The sequence below is a fragment of the Mobula birostris genome, chromosome 3, assembly GCF_030028105.1.
Source record: "Mobula birostris isolate sMobBir1 chromosome 3, sMobBir1.hap1, whole genome shotgun sequence".
Lineage (NCBI taxonomy): Eukaryota > Metazoa > Chordata > Chondrichthyes > Myliobatiformes > Myliobatidae > Mobula > Mobula birostris.
Window position 1 is genome coordinate 123,490,203 of NC_092372.1, and position 12,919 is coordinate 123,503,121.

General features: G+C 55.1%; 1 protein-coding gene across 2 annotated transcripts in view; it reads left to right on the forward strand.

Moving 5' to 3' along the window:
- LOC140195256 (leukocyte surface antigen CD53-like) overlaps positions 1 to 12,919 on the forward strand; it is a 53,397-nt gene that overhangs the window by 25,757 nt on the left and 14,721 nt on the right. For both annotated transcript variants that reach the window (XM_072253309.1, XM_072253310.1), the window contains exons 4-5: positions 3,029 to 3,103; positions 3,718 to 3,810. In XM_072253309.1, coding sequence (XP_072109410.1) covers positions 3,029 to 3,103; positions 3,718 to 3,810 — 168 coding nt within the window. The remainder of the gene's footprint in view (positions 1 to 3,028; positions 3,104 to 3,717; positions 3,811 to 12,919) is intronic.

Genomic DNA, 12,919 nt, shown 5'->3' on the forward strand with positions numbered 1-12,919 from the left:
CACACTTGGAGTATTGTGTACCGTTTTGGTCTCCAAATTTGAGGGAGGACATTCTTGCTATTAAGGGAGTGCAGTGTAGGTTCACGAGGTTAATTCCCGGGATGGTGGGACTGTCATATGTTGAAAGATTGGAGCGACTGGGCTTGCATACACTGGAATTTATAAGGATGAGAGGGGATCTGATTGAAACATATAAGATTATTAAGGGATTGGACATGCTAGAGGCAGGAAGCATGTTCCCAATGTTGGGGGAGTCCAACACCAGAGGCCACAGTTTAAGAATAAGGGGTAGACCATTTAGAATGGAGTTGAGGAAAAACTTTTTCACCCAGAGAGTTGTAGATCCGTGAAATGCTCTGCCTCAGAAGTCAGTGGAGGCCAATTCTCTGGATACTTTCAGAAAAGAGTTAAATAAAGCTCTTAAAGGTAGCGGAGTCAAGGGATATGGGGAGAAGGCAGGAAAAGGGTAGTGATTGTGGATGATCAGCCATGATCACAGTGAATGGTGGCGCTGACTCGAAGGGCCGAATGGCCTACTCCAGCACCTATTGTCTATTAACAATTGAACTCACTGAAAAACACACAACACTGCTACATGTCCACTTTTTGCAAAAGAGGACAACTTGTGCAAATGGTAAATAAAAAGTAAACAAAAACATTGGACCATGAACTGCAGAGCCCCTGAAAGTGAGCCCACGGCTGCAGAGCTCCCCCCCCCCGACCCCCGACCCCCGACCCGTCTGGTGCCGAGTGAACCTGGTCCAGGTCCAGGATCCTGATGGCTGCAGGGCGATAACAGCTCCCGACCCTGGCGATGTAGAGTCCAGGACTCCTGCACCTACTGCCCAACCGCAGTGCTGAGAAGAGAGGGAGACCAGTCAAACGCAGGCGCATATCGCTGAACACCTGTTTGCTTTCCACTCTCGGCCTCGACGATGTTAATCTGGTTTTAATCGGTGCGGAATAACGGAGTTGACCGCGGTTCGTCTCCCGCCATCAGGCCTTGGTGCAGCGTCCGCTCCCAGCAACGACCGCCGTGCTCGTACCGGCGTTCTCGAGTCTCGTTCGCCCAGTCCCCCAGGAGATCACAAAAGCACTTCATTCAAAGTACATCCTTAAAAGGGAAGGTAGAGGCTGCGGACTGCACCGATCCCAGTTCAGAATAATTATATCTACTAGAAACAGGATTTAGTGTATTCCCAGCGAATACGATGAATAAACTCTTCTCGGGCTTCTAGCCGGCTGCAGGTGTCGGTTTTAACCGCCGTTTGGTAGATCAGTCGTTGACCCTTACCACTGACGCACTCAGCGGTCCTGCATTCCACAGCTCAGCCATTTGTAGGTGACTGGTGCTTGCCACACTTACTGCCACAGAAGAGCTGAAGCTTGGAAACAGGCCCCTCAGCACAATTAACCTATTATTCTGCCTAGTCCCATCAACCCACACCTGGACCATAGCCCTCCATACTCATCTCATCCCTGCACATCCAAATTTCTCTTCAATGTTGAAATTGAACCTGCATCCACCACTTGTGTTAGCAGTTTGTTCCACACTCTCACTACTCTCTGAGTAAATGAAGTTTCTCCATAAACATTTGACCTTTCACCCTTCACCTATGCTCTCTAGTTGTAGTATCGCCTAACCTCAGTGGAAAAAGCCTGCTTGAATTTACCCTATCTATACCCCTCATAATTTTGTACGCCTCTATCAAATCTCCCCTCATTCTCCTACACTCCAGGAAATGAAGTCCAAATCTATTCAGCCTTTCCGTATGACTCAGATCCTCAAGTCTCGGCAACAATCCTTGCAAATTTTCTCTGTATCTTTCAATCTTATTGATTCTTTCCTGTAGGTAAGTAGTCAGAACTGCACACGATATTCCAAATTAGGCCTCAGTAACGTCCTATACAACTTCAACAAAACATCCCAGCTCCAGTACTCAATACTCTGATTTAAGAAGCGCATGTGACAAAAGCTTTCTTCACAACTCAATCTACCCATGACCCCACTTTCAAGAAATGATGGATCTGTATTCCCAGTCCCTCTGTTCTGCTGCACTCCTCAGTGCCCTGCTGTCCACCATGCAAGTCTGACCCTGCTTTGCAACACCTCACACTCGTCTATACTCAATTGTCTGCAAATTTGCTCCAGTTTATTATGTGTGATGTGTGTGTGTCAGGCACACAGGCATTTCCTGGGTATGCATGTGCACACGAGAGAGGTGTAAAAGTTTGCATGCACACGTGTGGCATCTGCACACGAGTGCACGTGTATAATATGTGAGCATGTGTTTGCACGTGTGGCATAGGCATGCATGTGAAGGAAGTTGGAAACGGGATGCATGTGGGCAAAGGAGGTCATAAACACAGGAGATTCTGCAGCTTCTGGAAACCTAGGGCAACACACGCAAAACACAGGAGGGACTCTGAAGGTCAGGCAGCATCTATGGAGAGGAATGAAGTGCTGACGTTTCAGGCTGACGCCCTTCTCCCAGACTGGGAAGAAGCCAGAATAAGGAGGAGGGTGGAGGGGAGGAGTGCCAGCTGACAGGTGAGACCAGGTGAGGGGGAACGATGGGTGGGTGTAGGGGAGGGGGAACGAAGTGAGAAGCCGGAAGATGATAGGTGGAAAAGGTAAAGGGACGAGGAGGAAGAAATCTGATGGGAGAGTGGACCGTGGCAGAAAGGGAAGGAGGAGAGGCATCAGAGGGAGGTGATGGGCAGGTGAGGCAAGAGAGGGTGTGAGGGGAGCCAGAATGGGGAATGGGAAAAGAGAGGAGAGGGAGGGGGAGAAATTACGGGAAGGGTAGAAAAGCAGATGTTCATACTGTCAACTTGGAGGCTACCCGGATGGAATGTGAGAGGTTGCTCCTTCAACCTGAGAGTGGTGTAGAGGAGACGTGACAGAGGGGAAACGGGAAGTAGAGTTACCACTGGGAGATCCTGGCTGTTGCAATGAATGTGTCGCCATGTTCAGAGGGGGTGAAGTTGTCACTAACGGTCCTACCCGTCTCTCTTCTCTCTCTAGTTCTTCATCATACTGCTCCTGATCCTTCTGGTTGAAGTCATAGCTGCCATCATCCTCTTTTTCTATGAGAAGCAGGTACGTCTGAGGGGTGGAGGCATGCCAAGTAATTGGGGTACAGCACAGTGGCCACGTTTTCCCATGGAAATGTGGCCAAACGATCACAAGTAATCGATGGTGGAAATCCACGGGCACCAAAGCCATTTGCAGCTGGATTTCAGGCATGTGTTGATGCGTTAACATAGCAGCTGTGTTTTAGCTTAATTTATTGTCCTCCTCTGGGACTCTGGGCCAGACCTATCCTCTTCTGGGACTGCCCAGTGGGCCAGATAACCTCCTCATTCCCTCCACACCACTCTCTGTCCCAGTCTGTCACTGTCCATATGCACACCTCATTATCTGTCAAACCCCATCACTCTCCAGCTCATCGTTCCAACCTCATCCTATCATTCTCTGTCCCGCCACTCTCCACCCCGTCACTCTCTGACACTTCACTCTGTGACCCAACTCTCCCTGACCAATCGCCTCTGTGTCCATTTGGTGCATGGGAACTGCCCATTCACTTCACTGTTGAACTCCCTGCAACAGGGTGGCTGTATGGTTGATGATGGTTTCACACAGATTGTTGCATACGTAATGAAAGAGCTGGAAGTGCCAGTCACCCCATGACCACCATGTCTCTTGTCCTGCAGATAGACAAATACATTGAAAAAGACATGAAGAAGGCACTGGACGATCTTCAAACAAGAAACAACACAGAACTGTGGGATGAAATCCAAGAAAAAGTAAGCTAAAGTTGCCACAAGAGTGGTCAGCTTCAGGGAAAATGTAATTAAAATTCATCACTAAACTGAGTCCTGCCCTGAAATCGTGTGTAAGCAGGAACCCTGGCTTACACTGTTTGGACAGTGAAGGACCGAGGAATTGGAATTGGAATTGGTTCATTATGGTCACATGGTCAAATCATAGTGATTGGCTCAATCAGAGGATATACTGGTGGGCTTGCTCCTGGGCCTGGGAGACAGTGTGCGGACAAGTGAAAAGTTGCAGACAGAGTTGATGGAAAATTCACAGATTGAGTCAGTGGAGAAGGGGGAAGTGTAGACAGGGTCTGTGGAGAAGGGGAAAATGTAGAAAGGGTCCGTGGAGAAGGGGGAAGTGTAGACAGGGTCCGTGGAGAAGGGGGACGTGTAGACAGGGTCCATGGAGTAGGAGGAAGTGTTGACGGGGTCCATGGAGAAGGGGGAAGTGTAGACAGGGTCCGTGGAGAAGGGGGAAGTGTAGATGGGGTCCGTAGAGAAGGGGGAAGTGTAGACAGGGTCCGTGGAGAAGGGGGACGTGTAGACAGGGTCTGTGGAGTAGGAGGAAGTGTTGACTGGGTCCATGGAGAAGGGGGAAGTGTAGACAGGGTCTGTGGAGAAGGGGGAAGTGTAGACACGGTCCATAGAGAAGGTGAAAGTGTAGACGGGGTCTGTGGAGAAGGGGAAGTGTAGACAGGGTCCGTGGAGAAGGGGGAAGTGTGGATGGGGTCCGTGGAGAAGGGGGAAGTGTAGACACGGTCCGTGGAGTAGGTGGAAGTGGAGACGGGGTCCGTGGAGAAGGGGGAAGTGTAGACAGGGTCCGTGGAGTAGGTGGAAGTGTAGACAGGGTCCGTGGAGTAGGTGGAAGTGTAGACAGGGTCTGTGGAGAAGGGGGAAGTGTAGACATGGTCCGTGGAGGAGGGGGAAGTGTAGACTGGGTCCGTGGAGAAGGGGGAAGTGTAGACGGGGTCCATGGAGAAGGGGGAAGTGTAGACGGGATCCATGGAGAAGGGGGAAAGTGTAGACAGCGTCCGTGGAGAAGGGGGAAGTGTCGGCAGGGTCCGTGGAGAAGGGGGAAGTGTAAACATGGTCCATGGAGAAGGGGGAAGTGTAGACGGGGTCCATGGAGAAGGGGGAAGTGTAGACGGGTTCCATAGAGAACGGGGAAGTGTAGACGGGGTCCATGGAGAAGGGGGAAGTGTAGACGGGGTCCGTGGAGAAGGGGGAAGTGTAGACACCGTCCATGGAGAAGGTGAAAGTGTAGACGGGGTCCATGGAGAAGGGGGAAGTGTAGACGAGTTCCGTGGAGAAGGGGGAAGTGTAGACGGGCTCCGCGGAGAAGGGAAAAGTGTAGACGGGGTCCGTGGAGAAGGGGGAAGTGTAGTCATGGTCCGTGGAGAAGGGGGAAGTGTAGACGGGGTCCGTGGAGAAGGAGGAAGTGTAGACATGGTCCGTGGAGAAGGGGGAAGTGTAGACAGGGTCCGTGGAGAAGGGGAAAGTGTAGACGGGGTCCATGGAGAAGGGGGAAGTGTAGACGGGGTCCATGGAGAAGGGGAAAGTGTAGACACGGTCCATGGAGAAGGTGAATGTGTAGACGGGGACCGTGGAGAAGAGGGAAGTGTAGACGGTGTCCATGGAGAAGGGGGAAGTGTAGACAGGGTCCGTGGGGAAGGGGGAAGTGCAGGCAGGGACCGTGGAGAAGGGGGAAGTGTAAACACAGTCCATGGAGAAGGGGGAAGTGTAAACGGGGTCCATGGAGAAGGGGGAAGTGTAGACGGGGTCGATGGAGAAGGGGGAAGTGTAGACAGGGTCCATGGAGAAGGGGGATGTGTAGACACAGTCCGTGGAAAAGGGGGAAGTGTAGACAGGGTCCGTGGAGAAGGGGGAAGTGTAGACAGGGTCCGTGGAGAAGGGGGAAGTGTAGGCAGGGTCCGTGGAGAAGGGGGAAGTGTAAACACGGTCCATGGAGAAGGGGGAAGTGTAGACGGGGTCCGTGGAGAAGGGGGACGTGTAGACAGGGTCCGTGGAGTAGGAGGAAGTGTTGACGGGGTCCATGGAGAAGGGGGAAGTGTAGACAGGGTCCGTGGAGAAGGGGGAAGTGTAGATGGGGTCCGTAGAGAAGGGGGAAGTGTAGACAGGGTCCGTGGAGAAGGGGGACGTGTAGACAGGGTCTGTGGAGTAGGAGGAAGTGTTGACTGGGTCCATGGAGAAGGGGGAAGTGTAGACAGGGTCTGTGGAGAAGGGGGAAGTGTAGACACGGTCCATAGAGAAGGTGAAAGTGTCGACGGGGTCCGTGGAGAAGGGGAAGTGTAGACAGGGTCCGTGGAGAAGGGGGAAGTGTGGATGGGGTCCGTGGAGAAGGGGGAAGTGTAGACACGGTCCGTGGAGTAGGTGGAAGTGGAGACGGGGTCCGTGGAGAAGGGGGAAGTGTAGACAGGGTCCGTGGAGTAGGTGGAAGTGTAGACAGGGTCCGTGGAGTAGGTGGAAGTGTAGACAGGGTCTGTGGAGAAGGGGGAAGTGTAGACATGGTCCGTGGAGGAGGGGGAAGTGTAGACTGGGTCCGTGGAGAAGGGGGAAGTGTAGACGGGGTCCATGGAGAAGGGGGAAGTGTAGACGGGATCCATGGAGAAGGGGGAAGTGTAGACAGCGTCCGTGGAGAAGGGGGAAGTGTCGGCAGGGTCCGTGGAGAAGGGGGAAGTGTAAACATGGTCCATGGAGAAGGGGGAAGTGTAGACGGGGTCCATGGAGAAGGGGGAAGTGTAGACGGGTTCCATAGAGAACGGGGAAGTGTAGACGGGGTCCATGGAGAAGGGGGAAGTGTAGACGGGGTCCGTGGAGAAGGGGGAAGTGTAGACACCGTCCATGGAGAAGGTGAAAGTGTAGACGGGGTCCATGGAGAAGGGGGAAGTGTAGACGAGTTCCGTGGAGAAGGGGGAAGTGTAGACATGGTCCGTGGAGGAGGGGGAAGTGTAGACTGGGTCCGTGGAGAAGGGGGAAGTGTAGACGGGGTCCATGGAGAAGGGGGAAGTGTAGACGGGATCCATGGAGAAGGGGGAAGTGTAGACAGCGTCCGTGGAGAAGGGGGAAGTGTCGGCAGGGTCCGTGGAGAAGGGGGAAGTGTAGACGGGGTCCGTGGAGAAGGAGGAAGTGTAGACATGGTCCGTGGAGAAGGGGGAAGTGTAGACAGGGTCCGTGGAGAAGGGGAAAGTGTAGACGGGGTCCATGGAGAAGGGGGAAGTGTAGACGGGGTCCATGGAGAAGGGGAAAGTGTAGACACGGTCCATGGAGAAGGTGAATGTGTAGACGGGGACCGTGGAGAAGAGGGAAGTGTAGACGGTGTCCATGGAGAAGGGGGAAGTGTAGACAGGGTCCGTGGGGAAGGGGGAAGTGCAGGCAGGGACCGTGGAGAAGGGGGAAGTGTAAACACAGTCCATGGAGAAGGGGGAAGTGTAAACGGGGTCCATGGAGAAGGGGGAAGTGTAGACGGGGTCCATGGAGAAGGGGGAAGTGTAGGCGGGGTCCGTGGAGAAGGGGGAAGTGTAGACGGGGTCCCTGGAGAAGGGGAAAGTGTAGGCTGGGTCTGTGGAGAGGGGCGAGGTGTAGACACGGTCCGTGGAGTAGGTGGAAGTGTAGACATGGTCTGTGGAGAAGGCAGATGTGTAGACGGCGTCCGTGCAGAAGGGGGAAGTGTAGACGGGGTCCATGGAGAAGGTGAAAGTGCAGACGGGGTCCCTGGAGAAGTGGGAAGTGTAGACAGGGTCCATGGAGAAGGGGGAAGTGTAGACAGGGTCCGTGGAGAAGAGGGTAGTGTAGACAGGGTCCGTGGAAAAGGGGGAAGTGTAGACGGGGTCCATGGAGAAGGGGGAAGTGTAGACAGCGTCCGTGGAGAAGGGGGAAGTGTAGGCAGGGTCCGTGGAGAAGGGGGAAATGTAGGCAGAGTCCGTGGAGAACGGGGAAGTGTAAACACGGTCCGTGGAGAAGGGGGAAGTGTAGACGGGGTCCATGGAGAAGGGGGAAGTGTAGACGGGGTCCATAGAGAAGGGGGAAGTGTAGACGGGGTCCATGGAGAAGGGGGAAGTGTAGACGGGGTCCGTGGAGAAGGGGGAAGTGTAGACACGGTCCATGGAGAAGCTGAAAGTCTAGACGGGGTCCGTGGAGAAGGGGGAAGTGTAGACGGGGTCCGTGGAGAAGAGGGAAGTGTAGTCATGGTCTGTGGAGAAGGGGGAAGTGTAAACACAGTCCATGGAGAAGGGGGAAGTGTAAACGGGGTCCATGGAGAAGGAGGAAGTGTAGACGGGGTCCCTGGAGAAGGGGAAAGTGTAGGCTGGGTCCATGGAGAAGGGGAAAGTGTAGACAGGGTCCGTGGAGAAGGGAGAAGTGTAGACAGGGTCCGTGGAGAAAGGGGAAGTGTAGACAGGGTCCATGGAGAAGGGTGAAGTGTAGTCATGGTCCGTGGAGAAGGCGGAAGTGTAGACGGGGTCCGTGGAGAAGGGGGAAGTGTAGACAGGGTCCATGGAGAAGGGGAAAGTGTAGACGGGGTCCATGGAGAAGGTGAAAGTGTAGACGGGGACCGTGGAGAAGAGGGAAGTGTAGACGGTGTCCATGGAGAAGGGAGAAGTGTAGACAGGGTCCGTGGAGAAGGGGGAAGTGCAGGCAGGGACCGTGGAGAAGGGGGAAGTGTAAACACAGTCTATGGAGAAGGGGGAAGTGTAAACGGGGTCCATCGAGAAGGGGGAAGTGTAGACGGGCTCCATGGAGAAGGGGGAAGTGTAGACGGGGTCCGTGGAGAAGGGGGAAGTGTAGACGGGGTCCCTGGAGAAGGGGAAAGTGTAGGCTGGGTCTGTGGAGAAGGGCGAGGTGTAGACACGGTCCGTGGAGTAGGTGGAAGTGTAGACATGGTCCGTGGAGAAGGCAGATGTGTAGACGGCGTCCGTGCAGAAGGGGGAAGTGTAGACGGGGTCCATGGAGAAGGTGAAAGTGCAGACGGGGTCCCTGGAGAAGGGGGAAGTGTAGACAGGGTCCATGGAGAAGGGGGAAGTGTAGACAGGGTCCGTGGAGAAGGGGTAAGTGTAGACACAGTCCGTGGAGAAGAGGGTAGTGTAGACAGGGTCCGTGGAGAAGGGGGAAGTGTAGACGGGTTCCATGGAGAAGGGGGAAGTGTAGACAGCGTCCGTGGAGAAGGGGGAAGTGTAGGCAGGGTCCGTGGAGAAGGGGGAAATGTAGGCAGGGTCCGTGGAGAACGGGGAAGTGTAAACACGGTCCGTGGAGAAGGGGGAAGTGTAGACAGGGTCCGTGGAGAAGGGGAAGTATAGGCAGGGTCCGTGGAGAAGGGGGAAGTGTAAACACAGTCCATGGAGAAGGGGGATGTGTAGACAGGGTCCATGGAGAAGGGGGAAGTGTAGACGGGGTCCATAGAGAATGGGGAAGTGTAGACGGGGTCCGTGGAGAAGGAGGAAGTGTAGACGGGGTCCGTGGAGAAGAGGGAAGTGTAGGCTGGGTCAGTGGAGAAGGGGGCGGTGTCGACACGGTCCGTGGAGTAGGTGGAAGTGTAGACATGGTCCGTGGCGAAGGGGGATGTGTAGACGGCGTCCGTGGAGAAGGGGGAAGTGTAGACACGGTCCATGGAGAAGGTGAAAGTGTAGAAGGGGTCCGTTGAGAAGGGGGAAGTGTAGACGGGGTCCATGGAGAAGGGGGAAGTGTAGACAGGGTCCGTGGAGAAGGGGGATGTGTAGACAGGGTCCGTGGAGCAGGGGAAAGTGTAGACGGGACCCATGGAGAAAGGGGAAGTGTAGACACGGTCCATGGAGAAGGTGAATGTGTAGACGGGGTCCGTGGAGAAGGGGGAAGTGTAGATAGGGTACGTGGAGAAGGGGAATTCTGGAAATAGGGTCCATGGAGAAGGGGGAAGTGTAGACATGGTCCCGGGAGAAGGGGGAAGTGTAGACAGGGTCCGTGGAGAAGGGGGAAGTGTAGACGGGGTCCATGGAAAAGGGGGACGGTTAGACATGGTCCGTGGAGAAGGGGGAAATGTAGGCAGGGTCCGTGGAGAAGGGAGAAGTGTAGACAGGGTCCGTGGAGAAGGGGAAAGTGTAGATGGAGTCCATGGAGAAGGGGGAAGTGTAGTCATGGTCCGTGGAGAAGGGGGAAGTGCAGACGGGGTCCATGGAGAAGGGGGAAGTGTAGACGGGGTCCGTGGAGTAGGTGGAAGTGTAGACATGGTCCGTGGCGAAGGGGGATGTGTAGACGGCGTCCGTGGAGAAGGGGGAAGTGTAGACACGGTCCATGGAGAAGGGGGAAGTGTAGACACGGTCCATGCAGAAGGGGGAAGTGTAGACAGGGTCCGTGGAGAAGGGGGATGTGTAGACAGGGTCCGTGGAGCAGGAGTAAGTGTGGAAGGGGTCCGTGGAGAAGGGGGAAGTGTAGTCATGATCCGTGGAGAAGGGGGAAGTGTAGACGGGGTCCGTGGAGAAGGGGGAAGTGTAGACGGGATCCATGGTGAAGGGGGAAGTGTAGACACGGTCCATGGAGAAGGTGAAAGTGTAGACGGGGTCCGTGGAGAAGGGGAAGTGCAGACAGGGTCCGTGGAGAAGGGGGAAGTGTAGATGGGGTCCGTGGAGAAGGGGGATGTGTAGACACGGTCGTGGAGTAGTTGGAAGTGTAGACAGGATCCGTAGAGTAGGTGGAAGTGTAGACGGGGTCTGTGGAGAAGGGGGAAGTGTAGACATGGGCCGTGGAGAAGGGGAAGTGTAGGCAGGGTTCTTGGAGAAGGGAGAAGTGTAGACAGGGTTCGTGGAGAAGGGGGATGTGTGGACGGGGTCCATGGAGAAGCAGGAATTGTAGTCATGGTCCGTGGAGAAGGGGGAAGTGTAGACGGGGTCCGTGGAGAAGGTGGAAGTGTAGACGGGGTCCATGGAGAAGGGGGAAGTGTAGACACCGTCCATGGCGAAGGTGAAAGTGTAGACGGGGTCCGTGGAGAAGGGGGAAGTGTCGACGGGGTCCATGGAGAAGCGGGAAGTGTAAACACGGTCCGTGGAGAAGGGGGAAGTGTAGACGGGGTCTGTGAAGAAGGGAGAAGTGTAGACAGGGTCCGTGGAGAAGGGGGAAGTGTTGACAGGGTCCGTGGAGAAGGGGGAAGTGTAGACGGGGTCCATGGAGAAGGGGGAAGTGTAGTCATGGTCCGTGGAGAAGGGTAAGTGTAGACAGGGTCCGTGGAGAAGGGGGAAGTGTAGATGGGGTCCATGGAGAAGGGGTATGTGTAGACACGGTCTATGGAGAAGGTGAAAGTGTAGACGGGATCCGTGGAGAAGGGGGAAGTGTAGACGGGGTCGATGGAGAAGGGGGAAGTGTAGACAGGGTCCATGGAGAAGGGGGATGTGTAGACACAGTCCGTGGAAAAGGGGGAAGTGTAGACAGGGTCCGTGGAGAAGGGGGAAGTGTAGACAGGGTCCGTGGAGAAGGGGGAAGTGTAGGCAGGGTCTGTGGAGAAGGGGGAAGTGTAAACACGGTCCATGGAGAAGGGGGAAGTGTAGACGGGGTCCGTGGAGAAGGGGGACGTGTAGACAGGGTCCGTGGAGTAGGAGGAAGTGTTGACGGGGTCCATGGAGAATGGGGAAGTGTAGACAGGGTCCGTGGAGAAGGGGGAAGTGTAGATGGGGTCCGTAGAGAAGGGGGAAGTGTAGACAGGGTCCGTGGAGAAGGGGGACGTGTAGACAGGGTCTGTGGAGTAGGAGGAAGTGTTGACTGGGTCCATGGAGAAGGGGGAAGTGTAGACAGGGTCTGTGGAGAAGGGGGAAGTGTGGATGGGGTCCGTGGAGAAGGGGGAAGTATAGACACGGGTCGTGGAGTAGGTGGAAGTGGAGACGGGGTCCGTGGAGAAGGGGGAAGTGTAGACAGGGTCCGTGGAGTAGGTGGAAGTGTAGACAGGGTCCGTGGAGTAGGTGGAAGTGTAGACAGGGTCTGTGGAGAAGGGGGAAGTGTAGACATGGTCCGTGGAGGAGGGGGAACTGTAGACTGGGTCCGTGGAGAAGGGGGAAGTGTAGACGGGGTCCATGGAGAAGGGGGAAGTGTAGACGGGATCCATGGAGAAGGGGGAAGGAAGTGTAGACAGCGTCCGTGGAGAAGGGGGAAGTGTCGGCAGGGTCCGTGGAGAAGGGGGAAGTGTAAACATGGTCCATGGAGAAGGGGGAAGTGTAGACGGGGTCCATGGAGAAGGGGGAAGTGTAGACGGGTTCCATAGAGAACGGGGAAGTGTAGACGGGGTCCATGGAGAAGGGGGAAGTGTAGACGGGGTCCGTGGAGAAGGGGGAAGTGTAGACACCGTCCATGGAGAAGGTGAAAGTGTAGACGGGGTCCATGGAGAAGGGGGAAGTGTAGACGAGTTCCGTGGAGAAGGGGGAAGTGTAGACGGGCTCCGCGGAGAAGGGAAAAGTGTAGACGGGGTCCGTGGAGAAGGGGGAAGTGTAGTCATGGTCCGTGGAGAAGGGGGAAGTGTAGACACGGTCCATGGAGAAGGTGAAAGTGTAGAAGGGGTCCGTTGAGAAGGGGCAAGTGTAGACGGGGTCCATGGAGAAGGGGGAAGTGTAGACAGGGTCCGTGGAGAAGGGGGATGTGTAGACAGGGTCCGTGGAGCAGGGGAAAGTGTAGACGGGACCCATGGAGAAAGGGGAAGTGTAGACACGGTCCATGGAGAAGGTGAATGTGTAGACGGGGTCCGTGGAGAAGGGGGAAGTGTAGATAGGGTACGTGGAGAAGGGGAATTCTGGAAATAGGGTCCATGGAGAAGGGGGAAGTGTAGACATGGTCCCGGGAGAAGGGGGAAGTGTAGACAGGGTCCGTGGAGAAGGGGGAAGTGTAGACGGGGTCCATGGAAAAGGGGGACGGTTAGACATGGTCCGTGGAGAAGGGGGAAATGTAGGCAGGGTCCGTGGAGAAGGGAGAAGTGTAGACAGGGTCCGTGGAGAAGGGGAAAGTGTAGATGGAGTCCATGGAGAAGGGGGAAGTGTAGTCATGGTCCGTGGAGAAGGGGGAAGTGCAGACGGGGTCCATGGAGAAGGGGGAAGTGTAGACGGGGTCCGTGGAGTAGGTGGAAGTGTAG